At 46.0% G+C, this 20,380-nt stretch overlaps 1 protein-coding gene across 1 annotated transcript in view; it reads left to right on the forward strand.

Moving 5' to 3' along the window:
* The window catches only part of LOC140740137 (adhesion G protein-coupled receptor E3-like), a 139,896-nt gene that overhangs the window by 103,278 nt on the left and 16,238 nt on the right, over positions 1–20,380 (forward strand). The window contains exons 5-11 of the mRNA XM_073069073.1: positions 2,074–2,205; positions 7,900–7,985; positions 9,606–9,701; positions 12,576–12,750; positions 14,631–14,750; positions 17,789–17,943; positions 19,256–19,426. Coding sequence (XP_072925174.1) covers positions 2,074–2,205; positions 7,900–7,985; positions 9,606–9,701; positions 12,576–12,750; positions 14,631–14,750; positions 17,789–17,943; positions 19,256–19,426 — 935 coding nt within the window. The remainder of the gene's footprint in view (positions 1–2,073; positions 2,206–7,899; positions 7,986–9,605; positions 9,702–12,575; positions 12,751–14,630; positions 14,751–17,788; positions 17,944–19,255; positions 19,427–20,380) is intronic.

The following is a 20,380-nucleotide window of genomic DNA, read 5'->3' on the forward strand; positions in this document are numbered from 1 at the left end:
CGATAGAATTTGGAAGTGAAGTCTGGGATTTCTTTTCACTTTGAGAGTCATGGGCACAGGGACTCAGTTACAAGAGATCCCGTCCAACGATCCCCACTGAGGTGCAGCAGGCCATTGTCTCCTGCACCATCACTGACCTTATCAACTCTGAAGATCTCCAATCCAATGCCACCAACCAGAGTTCCCTTACACCACACCCCCACCCCGTTTCCACCCAAAGTCCATAAACCTGACTGTCCAGGTAGACCCATTTTTTCTGCCCGTTCCTGTCCCACCGAGCTTGGGGCTGCATACCTCAAATTTGTTCTTTTGTCCCCCTGGTTCAGTCCCTTCCAACCTACATCCATGGCACTTCATGCACACTTGATCTTTTCAATGACTTTACGTTCCCTGGCCCCAATCATCTCAGTTTCACTATGGATGTCCAATCCCAATACATCCCCACCCCTCATCAGAAGGGCCTTAAAGCTCTCTGCTTCTTTCTGGACAACAGACCCAACCAATTCTCTCCACAACCACTCTCCTCTGTCTTGCAGAACTGGTCATCTCCCTCAGTAAATTTTCCTTCAGCTAATCTCACTTCCTTCAAACCAAAGGGGTAGCCATGGGCAGTCACGTGTCCCCCCGCTATGCCTGCCTTTTTGTTGGCTACGTGGAACGGTCCATGTTTCAAGCCTACACCGGCATCACTCCCCAATTCTTCCTATTCTATATTGACAACTGCATTGATTCTCCTTCCTGCACCCATTCTGAGCTCGTCGATTTTATCAAATTTGCCTCCAACTTCCACCCAGCCCTCAAATTCATTTGGTCCATTTCCAACACCCCTTGCTCGATCTCTCTATTTCCATCACTGGAGACTGACTCTCACAGCTATCTGGACCGTACCTCTTCCCAGCCTGTCACTTTTAAAAATACCATCCCCATCTCTCAGTTCCTCCGTCTCCGCCACATCTGCTCTCAGGATGAGGCTTCTCATTCCAGCCCAACCGAGATGTCCTCCTTCTTCAAAGAGAGGGGCTTCCTTTCCTCCACCATCTACGCTACTCTTACCCTCATCTCTTCCATTTTGCGCACATCTGCCCTCACACTAAACAAACTCTCCAGAGTGAAATGCAAATCAAGTCTGCAGAAAGTGCTGAGCAGATCAAATTGTGTCAGAGGTCAAGAAGTGTGAAGCACTGCACACTGATAAATTACAGTAGAACAAGCCAATTCTGAAGGAAACAGCAAATCCAAGTTGCCTATACTCATGGACTTCAGTATCAAAACGCTAATGAAAGCAGCTCCACTGAACAGTGCTCACCCTTCACACTTCCTGTCCTCTGACACAACTTCATCTGCTAAGCACTTTCTGCAGAATTGGTTTGTATTTGTGAAAAATGCTCTCATTGCACGACTTCCAGACTCAGGGAAATGTGACAGTTATACATTGGTGGTTCTCATCATGCAGAACACTGAACACTTATCATGAATCCAGGGGCTCATTCCAGGAGGATATAATGGATGACCTTTTCAGACAACTTGTTCATTTTACTGAGAGATATCCCAATGACAAATCATTTCCTCAGTTGCAGCTGTGGAGGAATTTGAATTCCATTTGGACCTGGGGTGCTGGGGCCTGTGGAGCAGCATCTGTAGTAGATGCAGCACTGTGCCTCCCTGATGCTAAATCCAGGGGAATCCGTGCAGGAAATGGTTAATAACCTGTGATGTAGAGTATGAGGAACAAAGATCTGAGTGAAGTTCCTGTGGGACTCCGTACACCATTCACTTTCCAGTCGTCATTATCATCATCTTCACTCAGAGGGGTGGAGTGAGAGTGGAACGAGCTGCCAGTGGAAGTATTGGAAACAGTTTCAATTTCAACATTTAACAGTAATTTGAATAAATACATAGAAGGGAGGGGTATGGAGAGCTATGTTCTGGGTGCAGGTCAATGGGGCTAGGCAGTATAACAGTTCAGCACAGACTAGATGGGCAGCAGGGCCTGTTTCTGTGCTGTAGTCCTCTATGACTCTATGACTACATCTGTGTTGGTAATATTTGTACCTCTCTTCCTCTCTACAACAGATGTGGATGAATGCCAGGATAAAAATGCGTGCGGAGTGAACATGACCTGTCGCAACTCTGCTGGGTCTTTCTTCTGCGTCTGCAAAGCTGGATATCACCAGAAGCAGGGAGACACTCAGCTGGCCTGTACAGGTTAAAATAGAATGATTGCTGAGAGCTGAGAATCAAAGCAGACAACGCTGGAGATACAAGTCAGGGAGATCCTGTGCAAAGAAAATGTATTTGTATTTCAAAGTGTTAGTGAAGGGTTTTAAACTTTGAAACATCAACTCCATTTCTCCCTATGCAGTCTCTGACAAAGCTGCTGAGTTGTAGGTGTCTTGCTGTGGATTTCCAGCATCTACAGAACATCTTGTGTCTCTACAAGTTTCTGAGTATCATTGACTGTCAAGGAGACACTTTGGGGTGTGTAGTGGAATGTGAGGAGTGAGGCTGGGGCTGGGTCAGTGTGGAGTGTGTAGGGACAGTGGGGTGTGAGGCTGAGGTTGGGTCAGTGTGGGGTGTGTAGGGACTGTGGGGTGGGGGGTTGAGGTTGGGTCAGTGTGGGGTGTGTAGGGACAGTGGGGTGGGGGGTTGAGGTTGGGTCAGTGTGGGGTGTGTAGGGACAGTGGGGTGGGGACTGAGGTTGGGTCAGTGTGGGGTGTGTAGGGACAGTGGGGTGGGGACTGAGGTTGGGTCAGTGTAGGGTGTGTAGGGACAGTGGGGTGGGGGCTGAGTTTGGGTCAGTGTGGGGTGAGTAGGGAAATTGGGGTGCGGGGTTGATTTTGGGTCAGTGTGGGGTGTGTAGGGACAGTGGGGTGGGGGGCTGAGGTTGGGTCAGTGTGGGGTGTGAGGCTGAGGTTGGGTCAGTGTGGAGTGTGTATGGACAGTGGTGTGGGGGCTGAGGTTGGGTCAGTGTGGGGTGTGAGGCTGAGGTTGGGTCAGTGTGGGGTGTGTAGGGACAGTGGGATGGGGGGCTGAGGTTGGGTCAGTGTGGGGTGTGTAGGGACAGTGGGGTGGAGGGCTGAGGTTGGGTCAGTGTGGGGTGTGTAGGGACAGTGGGGTGGAGGCTGAGGTTGGGTCAGTGTGGGGTGTGTAGGGACAGTAGGGTGTGAGGCTGAGGTTGGGTCAATGTGGAGTGTGTAGGGACAGTGGTGTGCGGGCTGATGTTGGGTCAGTGTGGGGTGTGTAGGGACAGTGGGGTGGAGGGCTGAGGTTGGGTCAGTGTGGGGTGTGTAGGGACAGTGGGGTGGAGGCTGAGGTTGGGTCAGTGTGGGGTGTGTAGGGACAGTAGGGTGTGAGGCTGAGGTTGGGTCAATGTGGAGTGTGTAGGGACAGTGGTGTGCGGGCTGAGGTTGGGTCAGTGTGGGGTGAGTAGGGACAGTGGGGTGGGAGGCTGAGATTAGGTCAGTGTGGGGTGTGTAGGGACAGTGGGGTGGGAGGCTGAGATTAGGTCAGTGTAGGGTGTGTAGGGACAGTGGGGTGGGTGTTGAGGTTGGGTCAGTGTGGGCTGTGTAGGGACAGTGGGTGGGGAGCTGAGGTTGGGTCAGTGTGGGGTGTGTAGGGACGGTGGGGTGGGGGGCTGAGGTTGGGTCAGTGTGGGGTGTGTAGTGACAGTGGGGTGTGAGGCTGAGGTTGGGTCAGTGTGGGGTGTGTAGGGACGGTGGGGTGGGGGGCTGAGGTTGGGTCAGTGTGGGGTGTGTAGGGACAGTGGGGTTTGAGGCTGAGGTTGGGTCAGTGTGGGGTGTGTAGGGGTCGGTGGTGAGTGCGTTTGAGACTGGGTCTGTTTGGGGTGTGTAGTAGACAGTGGGGTGTGTAGGAGATGGGGGAGGATGAGTCTGGGACTGGGTCAGTGTAGGAGATGGTGGAGAGTGAGTCTGTATCAAAGGGGGTTGTATGGGGACGGTGGGGAGTGAGTCTGTGTCTCGGTACAGGGGTGTGTAGGAGACAGTGGGGGTGGAGGCTGAAACAGGGGAACAGCTGAGCGTGAGGTGGATGGTGGATGTGAGGTTGGGTCAGTGTGGGGTGTGTAGGGACAGTGGGGTGGGGGTTGAGGTTGGGTTAGTGTGGGGTATGTAGGGGCAGGGGTGTGTTGGGGACGATGGGGAGTGGTTCTGCAGCTAGGTACATGGGTTCGGGATAGTGCAGAGTGAGTCTGGGTCAGTGCAATGTGTGTTGGAGGTAGTGGGGAGTGAGGCTGTGGCCACGTCAGTCAGGGGTGTGCAGGGGAGTGAGTCTGGAATACTGAATCTTATTTTAGATCAAAGGGTCTGCCATAAAACCAATCCTCACCACTCCACCCAGAGAGATCCCTGGAAGAAGTTAGAATACCTGCTGTCTCACGTTTCCAAGGAAACCTTGTCCGCAGGTGATCCCGGGGAGCAAACGGGTCCCCTAAGAGCTGCTACTTCTTCGTATATTGTTTCTATCTTCTATCGGGTGTTCCTGTTCGTGGGTTTTGTCGTTAAGGGATCAACAGGCCGAGTCCTGGCGTGCGGTGTTGATCCAGAATTCTTTTTCCGATTCCCTTTCTGGGGTTTGCCGTTCCTGTTACCCATTTTACCTGCCTGTTAATTGTTCTGTACAAAAGACGTAAACCCTTCAGACAAACAGAGACGTACACTCAAAGACATACAATTGTATTCTCCATATAATTTTCTCTCCCTTTTCCATCGGCCAATGGATCTAGGTTCTAATCCCAAGGTCTCAGTTGCCTTCGTTGTAATACCATCCTTTAATTGCCTTAGTTTTTAGTACTGTCGTTTAATCAGAGCTCTCAGGCCCCTTCTTCCCAAGCCTGTCTTGTTCTGAGTCCGAAATCAGAGATGGTCACCGCCTTAATTCATGAATTCACGGGGAACCTTTCCGTATGTCTCCGTCAACACGAGGTTACAATTCAAATTTATATAGTAAATCCAATTACAAGAGGTCAGCCGGTCTCCGGACACTGTTTCCGCAATTTATACAATATTAGTAGCTATACAATCAGTTCCTCATTGATCAAAGTACCAAACAAGCCGTTGTTGTCTCTCAGACGATTAGCACCCATGCAATCGGTTCCTCATCGATGACATGACCTATTGTCAGTGAGTACAAAGAAGTCAGACTCATTGTGTTTTTTCTCAACCTCTCCCCATGATTCTGACAAGCACCCAGACCTCAAGACCGTTCCTCCACAAGAGGGTCATGTTGATCTCCCCACCCCCTCCACCACCACCCACCCGAAACTCCACGACTCTGCTTGATCCCCAGAACTATAAAGGTCAGCCTTGAACTGACACAGTAGTCTGAGAAACCAGGGCTGACTGAATTCCAAAGGTCTGCAGCCCTCTGATGAGGAATTCCTCATGACCCCAGAGCTCCAATCCTCAGACTGATCTCAGACACGGGCAGCTCACCCCACGATGTTCAGCCCCCTGGCCCCAGTCCTCAGACTGATCTCAGACACGGGCAGCTCACCCCACGATGTTCAGCCCCCTGGCCCCAGTCCTCAGACTGATCTCAGACACGGGCAGCTCACCCCACGATGTTCAGCCCCCTGGCCCCAGTCCTCAGACTGATCTCAGACACGGGCAGCTCACCCCACGATGTTCAGTCCCCTGGCCCCAGTCCTCAGACTGATCTCAGACACGGGCAGATCACCCCACGATGTTCAGCCCCCTGGCCCCAGTCCTCAGACTGATCTCAGACACGGGCAGCTCACCCCACGATGTTCAGCCCCCTGGCCCCAGTCCTCAGACTGATCTCAGACACGGGCAGCTCACCCCACGATGTTCAGCCCCCCTGACCCCAGTCCTCAGACTGATCTCAGACACCGGCAGCTCACCCCACGATGTTCAGCCCCCTGGCGCCAGTCCTCAGACTGATCTCAGACACGGGCAGCTCACCCCACGATGTTCAGCCCCCCTGACCCCAGTCCTCAGACTGATCTCAGACACCGGCAGCTCACCCCACGATGTTCAGCCCCCTGGCCCCAGTCCTCAGACTGATCTCAGACGCGGGCAGCTCACCCCACGATGTTCAGCCCCCTGGCCCCAGTCCTCAGACTGATCTCAGACACGGGCAGCTCACCCCACGATGTTCAGCCCCCTGGCCCCAGTCCTCAGACTGATCTCAGACACGGGCAGCTCACCCCACGATGTTCAGCCCCCCTGACCCCAGTCCTCAGACTGATTTCAGACACGGGCAGCTCACCCCACGATGTTCAGCCCCCTGGCCCCAGTCCTCAGACTGATCTCAGAGAGGGGCAGCTCACCCCACGATGTTCAGTCCCCTGGCCCCAGTCCTCAGACTGATCTCAGACACGGGCAGCTCACCCCACGATGTTCAGCCCCCTGACCCCAGTCCTCAGACTGATCTCAGACATGGGCAGCTCACCCCACGATGTTCAGCCCCCTGGCCACAGTCCTCAGACTGATCTCAGACACGGGCAGCTCACCCCACGATGTTCAGCCCCCTGGCCCCAGTCCTCAGACTGATCTCAGACGCGGGCAGCTCACCCCACGATGTTCAGCCCCCTGGCCCCAGTCCTCAGACTGATCTCAGACGCGGGCAGCTCACCCCACGATGTTCAGCCCCCTGGCCCCAGTCCTCAGACTGATCTCAGACGCGGGCAGCTCACCCCACGACGTTCAGCCCCCTGGCCCCAGTCCTCAGACTGATCTCAGACACGGCAGCTCACCCCACGATGTTCAGCCCCCTGGCTCCAGTCCTCAGGTCAGTTGCAGGAGGAACAGTTTAGACTGGTCTCAGTGAGGGGTGGGAAGGTGATGAGTGAGCAGAGAGTGGGGTTGGAGAGATGGGGGAGTGTGGACAAGATTATTTAATGTATAGTGGAGATAATTAAATTCAGCTCCTTGTCACTTGGTGCTGAATGGTCTCACCCCAGCCCATTGAAACAACTTCACATCAAACATGTGTCCTGATGTCACACACAGAAAATGTTGGAGGAACTCGCCGGTCAGGTAGCATCTAATAAGAGAAATAAACAGTCGTCATTTTGGGCTGAGACCCTTCATCAGGACTGGAGAGGAAGTGTGAAGAAGCCAGAATAAGAAGGTGGGGGGAGAGAAGGGGACAAGCTGACAGGTGATTGGTGAAGTCAGGTGAGGGAGAATGTAGGTGGGAGTGGGAGGAGGTATGAAGTAAGAAGCTGGGAGGAGAGAGTTGGAGAAAGTAAAATGGGCTGCAGAAGAGGAACCCTTTTAGTCGAGGAGAGTGAACTGAGGGAGAAAGGGGAGGAGGAGGGACACCAGAGGGAGATGATAGGTTGCTGAGGAGAAGAGAAGAGAGAGCCAGAGTGGGGAATAATGTTTGCACTAGGGATGCATCTCTTTCATGAATGTGAATTGTATAGTTAATACAATGTTTATGAAGTTTGAGAATTCAGTGTTTATGCTGTCAGGTTGGAGGCTAACCAGACAGAATATGAGGTGTTGTTCCTTCAACCTGAGAGTGCTGATCACTTACACATTTAACTGATTTCATGGCTGTGGAGATGTTTACAAATTGTCCCTCCCAAACCAGCAATGAGGCCCATACCAACATTTCCACATTAGTGTGGCTTGTGCCAACATTACAAGTACAATGCCAACCATGGTATCGGTTCCTTTGGGTGCCAGTGGGTGTGGGATTGGGCGAGGCATCCACAGTTATTCTTGGGGTCAGGAAGATGTGGCGTCGAGTCACAGTCCTGTGTGTCCGGGTCTGATGCTGCTGGTTGTGGGAGTACACCAGCTTGGAGTTACAGAGGTCAGTGCTTCCCTGCCTGATCGGTGAACAGCAGGAAGGTAGGGGTAGAGTTGGTAAGTGGACGCACCGATCTCTAAAATGCCATCTTCATTCCAGTGGATCCACTTTCCTGTCCTGTCTCTGAGAAGCAGAACTCTACACCGTCGCAGTGCAACTTGGATTATTCAGCAAACACCCAGCAGGTATGAGAACTCACTCCATTTCTCCAAGGAGCAAACTTAACTTCCATTATCCTCAGATGTGAATCTATTGGAATGTTTTCCTCACTAGATGTATCCCTCTCCCTGCTTCTGTCCATCACTCTTTTCTACATACGTCTCTTCTCCTCACCCATCAGAATAAACACTGTTCCTCACTCTTTGTGTAATTCCAGCTTGCTGCTTTTACATTTGAGCAGTGACCACACGTTCAAATTCACACTCTGTGGGTGTTGATGCCACAGCAAACATTTGTTGTCCATCCCGATTTATACTGATCCAAGACTGATTCCTTTTTATTCTGTCTACTTTCCCATCGATATCCCCTAAATTCGACTCCTCACTTAGGGCAATTCACAGCAGGCAATTAACCGACTGACCTGCACATCTTTGGGATATGGGAGGAAACCTGGAAACTTTACTCATTAGTGAAGCCACACCAGAGACCCAGGTTCTACCCTGACATTGGGTGGAGTTTGCATCGTCTCCCTGTGTTTGTGTGAGTTTGTTCCACTTGTTCCGGTTTAAAACTATCCTCAAGGAGAGACTGATAAACTGGATCAGTTTGTAAAGTGTTTAAAACTGTAACATAAGTTATTTATTGATTCATTTGGAGTTAGAACATGGAACAAGTCTTTCTGGCCAGTGAGCTGCATGACCCATCAACCACAAATTTTACCATTAGCTTAACCACAGGACAATTTACAATGACCAATTAACCTACTGACCGATGCATTTGGAAGGATCTGGAGCATCAAAGGAAATCCACAAGATTCACAGGGAGAAAATACAAACTCCTTCCAGACAACACCAGAATTGAATTCTGAACTCTGGAACACCCCGAGCTGCAATAGCCTTTCCTAACTGCTAAGTTTCCTCAACACCCTGTGATGCTGCCTGGCCTGTGGACTTTTGGGACCAAAGTGATGCAGGAACTCGGCAGTTCAGTCAGCATTAATGGAGAGGAATATGCAGTCGACACTTTGACCTCAGACCCTTCAGCAGAACTGTTCAAAAACATCAACTGTTTATTCCCCTCCACAGACGCTGCCTGACCTCCTGAGTTCCTTCAGCATTTTGTGTGTGTTGTACTGGATTTCCAGCATCTGCAGAACCTCTTGTGTTTAGGATTTTCGGGACTATTAGAAAAAGAAAAAACTTTAAATAAATTGTTCTGCCCCTCAGAGTAAGTTTAACATTAGCATCAATGGGAGTTTGAGGGTCAGCATCCACTGAGTGGGCTGAAGGGCCAGTTTCCATGCTGTCTGAATTTCAACTTGATCAGCTAATCATTGGTCCATGCTTGTGGATTGTTTGGCCAAGGTCTGTCCCACAGTTCTGCCAGACCGTATAAAGCATGTTGGAATGCTCTGAGACTGCGAAGGGCAGTGAATAAAAGATATTTTAGGCCATTCCTTCCTGCTTTTCCGAGCTCAGAGATGTCCTTTCATTGACCACGTGACTTTCAGTGGGAGTTGCCATCGGACACTATGGTAGAGTCACCTGTGAATCCAAAGAGTTTTAAAGGCTTCATTTTCAAACATTTTTTTCAGATTGCTTGTGATATTTGATTATTTCTTTGTTTGATTGCTGTTGTATTTTTAGATTGCCCAGTTAAACTCTGCAGAAGATGTGCTGAAGTTAGCTGATTGCTACCGTGATAAAATCTGTCAGAATTTCAGTGGAACAAACGATATCAAGGTAAGGAATTAGAAGCCCAACAATTTTATCCTGGGGTAAAAGTGGTGTGTTCCTGAGGTGGAGAGAGTAAAGAGGATATTTACAAGGATATAGTCAGGAGAATTTTGACTGAGGAATGATTGATAAAGTTGGCTTTCTTGAAGCAGAGAGCACTGAGGAAATGTAAAGGTCTTTTCACCTATCCAGAAACATCAATAACAATGGACATGAAGTATTTGGCAGAAGGTTGGGAAGGAAGTTGAACAGATACTTTTCTCAGCCAGAGGATCTTGAATACATTGTCAGAAAGAGAGTCATAGATACTGTATCTAAAAAGTATGGTACTTGGGGTGGGGGGGGAATATTTTTTCTGCCAGAACTGGCAAGGTGATTTGTTGTTTTCACATTGCAACCTATAAGATGAGTTTGGACAAACTTGAGTCATTTTCTCTGGAGCATCAGAGGCAGAGGCTGAGAGAGGCATAGACAGAGTAAACAGTCAGAATCTTCCTCCCAGGGTAGAAACACCAAATACTGTAGGACATGCATTTAAGGTGAGAGTGGGGAAGTTTAAAACAGATGTGCGGGACAGGTTTTTACGAAATGTTGGATGTCAGAAACAGGCTGCCAGAAGTAATGGTGGGAATAGTGGTGTTTAAGACACTATTCAATAAACACATTAAGTTTCAGGGAATGGAAGGATATAGATCATGTGGATACAGAAGAGAATTAGTTTTAATTTGGCAGCATGTTCAGCACAGATATTGTGGGCTGAATGGCCTGTTCCTGTGCTGTACTGTGCTATGATCTATGTATTATGGAAAACAGAGCTGGAGAGGAGTAGATGTGAAGGGAGGGAGTATGGAGTGTGGAGGGAGTAGGGAGGGTGTAGGGAGGTACAGAACTGGTGGGCAGAGTCTGAAAGTTAGAGCCATGCCTTTCAGGAGTGAAATTTGAAAAGACTTGTACACCCAGATGATGGTGGAAATGCAGAACACTCTTCAGTGACCCATCAATGTTGTGTCAAAGGTGGATTCTAGACCCACGAGGGATGGGTTTTGTTAACTGGAGGTATTAATGGGATGGGGGAAGATCACCAGATGGAGTTAAGTTACATGGGTGTTACGGAATGGCGGTATGTTCTTACAACACCTTTCTCACTGAATCATAGGATATTCACAACACAACAGGGAGCCATTCTGCCCATTGTATCTGTGCTGATTCAACCCAATCCCATCTCAGTGTTGGCATCGTACTTTCTAAATGTGGTGAGGGTTTCTTCATCAGCCAGCCTGATGTGCCTTGTATTTCTGCCACTCTGTAATATGGGCAGTTGTGCAGATGTACTGGAGATACAGGTGTCCTAAAGTAGACATTGAATATGGATAAAATTAGGTGACACAAGAAAATACATTTGCATCCCAGAATCACAGAAATTTGCCCAGCCCCGATGAAGGGTCTTGACCTGAAATGTTGACTCTCCATTTCCCTCTATAGATGCTGTTTGACACTGACTGAGTTCCTCCAGCTTGTAGTGTGTGTTGCTGCAGAAGATGCACTTACATCCAGAGCCGCACAGGATTGGAAATGACAGCTTTATGGGACAACGTTCATTGCTCTTGCCCACAGTGTCTGCACTGGGTTGGTGTCCAGAAAATGACGGAAGAGGCAAAGGGAGTCATAAAGAGATGGATAAAGAGTAAGGGTTGAAAAAGTGGGAGCAGGGGAACAGAAGGCAATGGAGAAAGAAAGGAAGTCAAAGATGGGAAGCAAAGGTTGAGGAAAAGGGAGTGGAGTAGAAGGGGAGAAAAAGGTGGAGAAAGATTCAACAATTAGTGCAGTAGGAATAAAAACAGGAAGGGGTAAAAATCCTTCCATAAAGAAGAGAACTTCTTAAAGTTAAGCTTTCAATACCCCAGGAAAATCACCAGTCATGGAACACTAAAAGAACTGCCAAAGTTCAAAGTAAATTTATTATCAAAGTACATATACGTCACCATAAGCAACACTGAGGTTCATTTCCTTGCAGGCATTCACTGGGAAATAAAGAAATACAATAGAATTTATTAAAAACTATAAATAGCAAAGGGTGACATATGACCAATGTGCAAAAGAAAACAAATCTTGCAAATAGTGAAAAATGTAAATAAATAATACTGAGTCGTAGAGTCCTTGAAAGAAAGTCTGTTGGTTGTGAAGTCAGTTCAGTGTTGAGAATCACAGAATCAAGTTTATCATCACAGACCTGTCATGAAATCTGTTGTTTTGAGTAGTAGTACAGTAGAAGACGTAACAAATTACAGTATTATAATAATTTGATGGTCTTCATTTTTAATGGGTTCTATCGGGTTTCTTTGATTTGTGGCTACCTGTAAGGTTGTATATAGTATATGTACTTTGATATTAAATGTACTTTGAACTTTAAAGTTACAACAAATAAATAGTGCAAAAGTGGAATAGTGAGGATCACAGACCATTCAGAAATCTGATGGTAGTGAAAGAAGCTGTTCCTGAAATGCTGAGTGTGCATCTTTAGGCTTCTCTATCTCCTTGATGGTAGTTATGGGAAGAGAGCTTGTCCTGGTGGCAATGGTCCTGAGTGATGGATGCTGCATTCCTGAGGCACTACCTTTTGAAGATGTCCTCAATGGTAGGGAGGGTTGTACCATGATAGGTCTGGTGGAGTGGACAACCCTTTTCAGTCTCTTTCAGTCCTGTTTTTAGAGCCTCCATTGCTGGACTCTGCAGGCCAGGCAGCATCTGTGGAGAGGGAAACAAAACTAATGATTTTGCTCAATGACCCTTCATGGAAAAACATCATTTTCCATTTTTGGAAAATAAAATATCTGTAGTATTTTGCTTCTCAATTCATGAGGTGTTCTTTTTCATCTGCAGCCTATGACAACATTTGTAAACAGTGTTCTTAATACTTCCTGGCTGGAGAGCATGAACACCACTCAAAGACTGACGGTGGCAACAGCCACAGTGGAGCTCTTGGAGAACATGGCAATGGCGATTGCTCTGAAACTACCCAGTTCAAAGTCAAAGACCATAGAAACAGACTCTTTCGGTAAAGTCTTGGACTCTGAAGATTATCGAGTCTGTGAAATTGGTTTCAAGTTAAGGGAAGGAAATGTGGAGATTACTTTCTCAGTAATCAGCTGGTTTTGAAAATGATTAATATGTGGGCTCTTGATAGAAATCTTTGTTTAATATTTCTAAAGCTTAAAAATCAATCAAGCTACAGGAAATGTGGAAGAAAGAAAGATGCTAGGAGTAGCCAGTAGTTCAGTCTGCATTTCTGGAAAGATTAGTAGTTAAAGTTTCATGCTGAAGAAGTTAACCATTTTTCATCCTAATGTTGATGCCTGACCTGCTGAATTTACCAACATTTTCTGCTTTTATTTCTGATTTCATGAGGTTGCTTTGGAAGGCTGTGCTGAAACATGCCACATCACTGATTGTGAGTGTCCACTCTCATGTGTTGCACAATTTACCCTCACCCTCACTGCTGCCTGTTGAGCACAATGTCGAGGCTGAGGGGGTACCACACTGTCAGAGTTGCCTCATTTGCACGAGATATTCTGTCATTTGCTCAGTTGGTGAGAATACAGGACACTATATCACAGAAGACCAGGAGAATTCTACCAAAGGCCCCAGACAAGTTAATCCACAAACCCTCATTCACATTATATAATAAGTTATCTAATTTATTTGTGACCTCACTGTCTGCAAACAAACTACTCCAAAGTATTCACCAGCAGTGTAGTATCATAGAAACATTGTGCAGAAGGCCATTCTACCCATTGAACCCGTACTAGGTCTCGACAGGGACATTACAGTCTGATCATCCCCTGTTTCTCAATAACTCTATAATTATGTTCTCTCCAACACTCCATGTGTTTTCCCATTTGAAAGCTCATGGTGAAATAATTCCACTTCCCATCCATGCAGTGAGTTCTGTGACCACTCACTTTGTGGTAAGGGTTTCTCTCCTGGCACCCCTGGTTCTACAATAGTCACCTTTAAACCTCTGGTTATTGGTTCTCCACCCTTCTTCAATGGAAGACCATTGCGTGAAATGCGCTTCCGGCAATGGTGGTGGAGGCGGATACAATAGGGTCTTTTAAGAGACTTTTGAATAGGTACATGGAGCTTATGCGCTATGGGTAAACCTAGTAATTTCTGAGGTAGGGACATGTTCAGCACAACTTTGTGGGCCAAAGGGCCTGTATTGTTCTGTAGGTTTTCTATGTTTCATTCTCTTCATTAGCTCTGGCCAAAGCATTGACAATCTTGAAGATTTTTAGCAAATTATTTCTCAACCTTCACTGCTAAAGAAGAACAATGCCACATTCTCTGGTCTGTCAATGGATCTTCCTGCTCTATTTTCTCTGCAGTCCCTCTAAGCATGATAGCCAAACACAAAGTAGCTCAATCATCTCTTATGTTAATTCCACCACACTTCAAAAATAACATCTAGAAGGACGTTCTGAAGTTGAGAAAAAGACTGAAGTCATGAAACTTCAGTGTAGGTTCTGTGCTCATGATATAGGAGCGGGAATCCTCACTACCTCTGGTAAGGAGTCAAGATCACTGTCTGTGCCAAGGATAGGAGGTGCTGGTAAGATATCAGACCTGGTGAACTAACATATTGGAGCCAGAATTTATCATTTTACCTACTTTTGATCAGTGCCACCAGACAGTGAAGAACATACATGAGTATTTTCACTCAGTTCTGTGGGAACTGAGACTAATTGATTTCTTACTACAATAAGCTAATTCAACCCAAGAAAGCCCAGTTACAAATTGTATCCATCAGATGGGATTCTCAGAAAGCCTGAACAAGACTTTGCTGAGAGGCATTGATTAAAGAGTTATCAGCAGAGAGAGAGAGAGAACATCCTTTTTGCCTCTGAATGCTTCACCTTATTTTAACTTTCCTCATAGTTCTTAAGGTCAAGGTGCCTGAAAGGAACAATGCGAGTGGAGACCAACTGGTGAAATTGGACACTCAGAATAATGCCTTCGAGATTTACTGGAGAACCATTACTGGAGAAAATAACACTGGTAAATTTCCTGTCTCTTTCCCATGCTTGTGTACACGATACAAGAATGAGTTTGGCCAGTGATTTACAGACTCATTCACAGGGGATGTTCTACCTTGTCCAGGTTGTTGACTGAACTATTACTCTGTGGGATCAGTCTGTGTTCCGCTACATCAAAATATGCTGCTGTGTTTGATTTTATTGTGTAAACCTCGGTGAAGACAAATCTGCCTTGAGTAGAAATCAAATGCAGTTCAGAATGAGCAGTGCTTGGCTACTGTTTTTAGTCCATGTGTACTCAACAGTAAGATCCGGTTTACGATATCAAACTCTGTATTAATCTGAGAGACCTCAGTATGTAGTTTGCAGACTGACAGATATTTGCTACGTTCAGGATATCTGCTCATCTGATCATGGAGAGGGTCAGCAGGAAGTTCAATAGAATGATTGTGGGAATGAAAGGGTTAACATATAAGGGCGATGATAAGAATGAGGGTGGATCTCACTGAAACATATCGAATATTGAAAGGCCAGGGAGAGTCTTGCACCAGAGAGCACAGCCTCTGCATACAAGGACATCCCTTGGGAATAGAGGTGTGCAGGTATTTCTTTAGTCAGAGGCTGTGGAGGCCAAGTGATTGGGGATATTTAAAATGGGGCTTGATAGGTTACTGATGGTGCTGATAAGTGGCAACTCTTTGCATGCAACTCAGGTGGGAATCATGAGGGTGTGCCTTCAGGAACATACTGGATGTTACCAAACCAAAAACCATGGATAAACCAGGAGATTTGTAGACTGCTGAGAGCTGGATATGTGGTACTCTAGACCAGTGATCCAGAACTACACAAGAGGTCCAGGTATGACCTACTGAAGGATAGTTTTAAGAGAGAAAAACACATGCCAATTGAAGTTAGAGATGGAATCAAATGCATGTCAGCTCTGACAGGATTTACAAGCCATTACTTTCTCCAAAGAGAAACCTTACGTCATGAATGGCTGTGATGCTTCTCTCCCAGATGAGCTCAGTGCCTTTTATGCGGGCTTTGAAAGAGAGAATAAATCCCTGGTAGGGAAATAAAATCTGTGCCAACCAACTGGCGGGAGTGTTCAAGAACATCTTCAATCTCTCACAGCCGGGCAGCCGCATTCGGAGTTCAATTCCAGTGGCCTTCGGAAGCAAGTTTGTACATTCCTTCCTGTGTGCGCATGTCTTTCCACTGGGTGTTCCGATTTCCTCCCGCCATTCAAAGTCAGACCGGTTCATAGTTTATTGTCCCATGATTAGGCTAAGGTTAAATCAGTGGGTTGCTGGGTGACACAGCTCAAGGGGCCAGAAGGGCCTGTTAAATGCTGTGTCTCTAAATAAAATAGAATAAACTGTGCCTATCGCTACAATTGGATGCAATCTCACTGGCACTCCACTTGTCCTTGGATCACCTGCATAATAGCAACACTTACGTCAGGCTGCTGTTTATTGATTCCAGCTCAGCGTTCAACACAATCATATCCTCAGTTCTAATCAACAGATTCCAAAACCTGGGCTTCTGTATCTCTCTCTGCAACTGGATCCTTGACTTCATCATCGGGAAACCACAGTCAGTGCAGATTGGAAATAACCTCCTCCTTGCTGATAATCAAGACTGGTGCACCTCAGGGATGCGTGCTTACCCACTGCTCTACTCTCTCTACACCCATGACTGTGTGGCTAGGCACAGCTCAAATTCCATCTTTAAATTTGCTGACAACACAACTATTATTGACAGAATTTCAGATGAAGTTGAGGAAGTGTAAAGGAGTGAGATAGATCAGCTGGTTGAGTGGTGTCACAACAGAAACCCTACACTCAACTTCAGTAAGACCAGGGAACTGATTGTGGATTTTAGGAAGGGGAAGACGAGGAAACACACATCCTCATCGAGGGGTCAGCAGTGGAAAGGTAAACAGTTTCAAGTTCCTGGGAGTCAACAACTTTGAAGGTTTGTCCTGGACCCATGTTGATGCAATTACAAAGAAGGCATGACAGCGGCTATGTGTGATTCAGAGTTTGAGGAGGATTGGTATGTCACCAAAGACGCACGCAAATTTCTACAGATGTACTGTGGAGAGCATTCTAACCGTTTGCATCACTGTCCGGAATGGAGCAGTCACTGTGCAGGATTAGAAAAAGCTACAGAGTGTTGAAAACTCAGCCAGCTCCATCAGGGACTCATTCAAAAGGCGATGTTCAAACAGGCAGCATCTGTCATCAAGGAAACCCATCACCCAGGACATGTTGTCTTCCTATTGCTACCATCAACGATGCAGAAACAGGTACCTGAAGACACACTCTCAGCCTCTCAGGAGCCTCTCCGCCATTAGATTCCTCAATGGACAATGAAACCACGAACACTACCATTTTACTTTACGCTATCTTTTCACACTACTTATTTAATATAATTTTCTTTATGTATTCTAATTGTAATTTAAAGGTTTATTATTATTATTATTATGCATTGCAATGCACTAATGCCCTAAGAAACAAATTTCACAACATAAGCCTGATTAAATCTGATTCTGATTCTGGTTAGCAAGGCATCAAAGTTTAAGGGGAGAAAGGAGAATGGGGTTGAGAGGGATAATAAATCAGCCATAATGGAATGGTGGAGCAAACCCGATGGGCTGAATGGCCTAATTCTGATCCTTGGTCTTAAGGTCTTATCTCCTTTCACAGAAAGGCACCATTTTCTGTGGATCTCCAGATTTTGAACAATCCATAAGACACAGGTCAGGAATGTGATAGACTCCCATTTACCTGGAAGAGTATAGCTTAACCAACACAAATTAACTTAACACCATCCACGATAAAGCAGCCTACGTGATGATCTCCTTGTCCCTCCCCATCAAGAGCCTATTTTAATACTCAAAAGGCTTACAAAGTGTTACTGCAATGGACGTGTTTTGTGTTGACCTGCCTTTATATCCAGTTGCTGGAGTGTTTCAGTGATGTCTCGCCACATTCACCAAAGGCTGATCTATTATCTCCACAGTGTTTCAGGCCTTTTCCTTAATTGTATTCAAAGACTTGGAATCCCTGCTGAACCAAGAGATTAAAGGCGGCCGTCCATCTCAGAACAAAGTCTCATTAAACTCCAAGGTGATAGCCGCCACCATCAGCAACAAGGCCATCAGCTCTAATCGGAAGGAAAAGTTCAATTTGACTCTGAAACTCAACCAGGTTTGTAGATACGATCTGTGATGTTCCCCAATTAAAAATGAGCTTCCTGCTAAAAATGCAAAATGGGAGGCTGAACAGGCGCAGATCCTGGGTTTAGGTATAACATTTCCATGGAAACTGGGTTTGGGCCATTTCAGGTCAGTTTATGGTGACCGTTCCAGTCACCATTACTCAGGGACAGTACAATGGGGCCTGATAGAGGAAGTGGAGATCCCTCATCTGAGAGAGATGGGGGAATGTTTAGAGACTGGTGGTGAGACACATCAAAGGAGGAGTCCCTTGCTGTCATTTCTCAGGTCATTGAGTAACTGGTTACAAAGTACAACCACCACTTCATTGAAAGGAAAATACCCATTACTGCATTGTAATTACCCATTCAGCCATCGAGTCTGCACAGTAGCAGAGTGGTTGACATAACACTTTACAGTGCCAGCAATAAGACAGGGGTTCAATTCCTGCCAGTGTCTGTGAGGAGCTTCTACTTTCTTTTCGTGACCACATGGGTTCATCAAAGACTGTGTTGGTCATTGACACAAATGATGCATTTCACTGTATGTTTCAAAGGTTTGATATTCATGTGGCAAATAAAGGTAATCTTTTCTAATTTTATTGCCCTGCACTTCACAAGTTTGATGGGACAATGTAGATGGAGCTTCGCTCTGTTTCTAACCAGTCTCTCCTGTCCCGTGGCTGTGAAGATTTAAGTTGTAATTAGAATTTGTTGCACTACTGGAAAGAAGGGTGATCTTATTAAAATGGAAATATATTTCTTCCCCTACATCAATTGAATGGTTTTCTCAAGAGATGTTATGTCTTAGTTTGGAAAAAATTAGAAGTAGAATTTTTGGTTCTCAATTTGATTTTGAGAGAAGATGGGGTTCTTTTGCCAAATATATTCATTTAATTTGAATTAAGTTATATGTTATCCTTCCAATTTTATTTTTTTTATAAATTAAATATGAAATGGCAGTTGATGACTTTTTTAAATATATTTAGATGATAGTTAAATGTATTGCTCTGGGGGGCTGATTCTTAATGGGTGTTTTTTTTTTGTAGTTAGTGGGGTTTTTTCCCCAGTTAGATGGGGTTCTTTTTTTTTCCTTCTTTTTCCTTCTATTTTTTTCCATTTTTATATTTTAAGATCAGTTTTTTTTCTTCAGCTTTATTAATTGTATACATATTAATCTGTTGAAGTTTTGTATCATTTTATAGCTGTTGAAGATTATATATCAATAAAAAGATTCTAAAAATGAAAATGAAATGAGAATATTTTCAATAATGGTTAAAAGAATATGTTCCTATCTGGAAACAGGAAAAGGAAGATGGTGAAGAGCCAGAATGTGTCTATTGGAATAATACCAAAGAGAGAAGTGTCTGGTTATCTGATGGTTGTGAACGGATCCATTCCAATCAGACCCATGTAATCTGCCAGTGTAACCATCTGACAAGCTTTGCTGTTTTAATGGCTCCAGTTCAGACTGAGGTAAGAAATCGTTCAACAGAAAAATCTGTAGTCAGATGAAAAGGGTGAATGAAGAGAGTCAGAGTGAAAGAGACACAAACGCAGATACAGAACCTTCAGCCCACATTCTCCATGCTGATCATCGAGGGTCACCTACATTAAAATTTGTTCGGTAGCTTTCTATATACTGGTGATACAAATCCTCGTCTAGATGTCGCTGAAATGTGGTGATGCACCTGCCTCTGCCACCCCCTCAAGGCAGCGTGTCCCAATGGGTGAAAACAATCCTTCCACAAATCCCTTCAAATTCCTTACCCCACCCGCTCAACCTCTGCGACTGCATTTCGACTCTTCTGTTAAATTTTCCCAGTATCTATTCATTCTGTGCTCCATCAGCACCCTCTGCTGCAAGGAAAACAAAACACTGATCCATGCAAGTCAAAAGGATGGTTCAGAAGGCATATGGTGTGGTGGCCTTCCTTAGTCAGATGTGGTTAGATCGCTGTCAGAGCACTGAGTTCAGTTCTGTTTGCCTTATTATAGGAATGTTAGAAACGTAGAAAGCCTACAGCACAATACAGGCCCTTCGGCCCACAAAGCTGTGCCAAACATGTCTTTACTATAGAAATTGCCAGGGGTTACCCATAGCCCTCTATTTTACTAAGCTCCATGTACCTATCCAGGAGCCTCTTAAAAGACCCTATTGTATCTGCCTCCAGCATTGTTGCTGGCAGCCGATTCCACGCACTCAGCATTCTCTGCGTAAAAAAACTTACCCCTGACATCTCCTCTGTACCTACTTCCAAGCACTTTAAAGCTGTGTCCTCCCGTGTTAGCCATTTCAGCCCTGGGAAAAGCCTCTGACTATCCACACGATCAATGCCTCTCATCATCTCATACACCTCTATCAGGACACCTCTCATCCTCCGATGATGTGGAAGATTTAGAGAGTCTTCAGAGGGGATTTGCAATTGG

The sequence above is a fragment of the Hemitrygon akajei genome, chromosome 16 (assembly GCF_048418815.1).
Source record: "Hemitrygon akajei chromosome 16, sHemAka1.3, whole genome shotgun sequence".
Lineage (NCBI taxonomy): Eukaryota > Metazoa > Chordata > Chondrichthyes > Myliobatiformes > Dasyatidae > Hemitrygon > Hemitrygon akajei.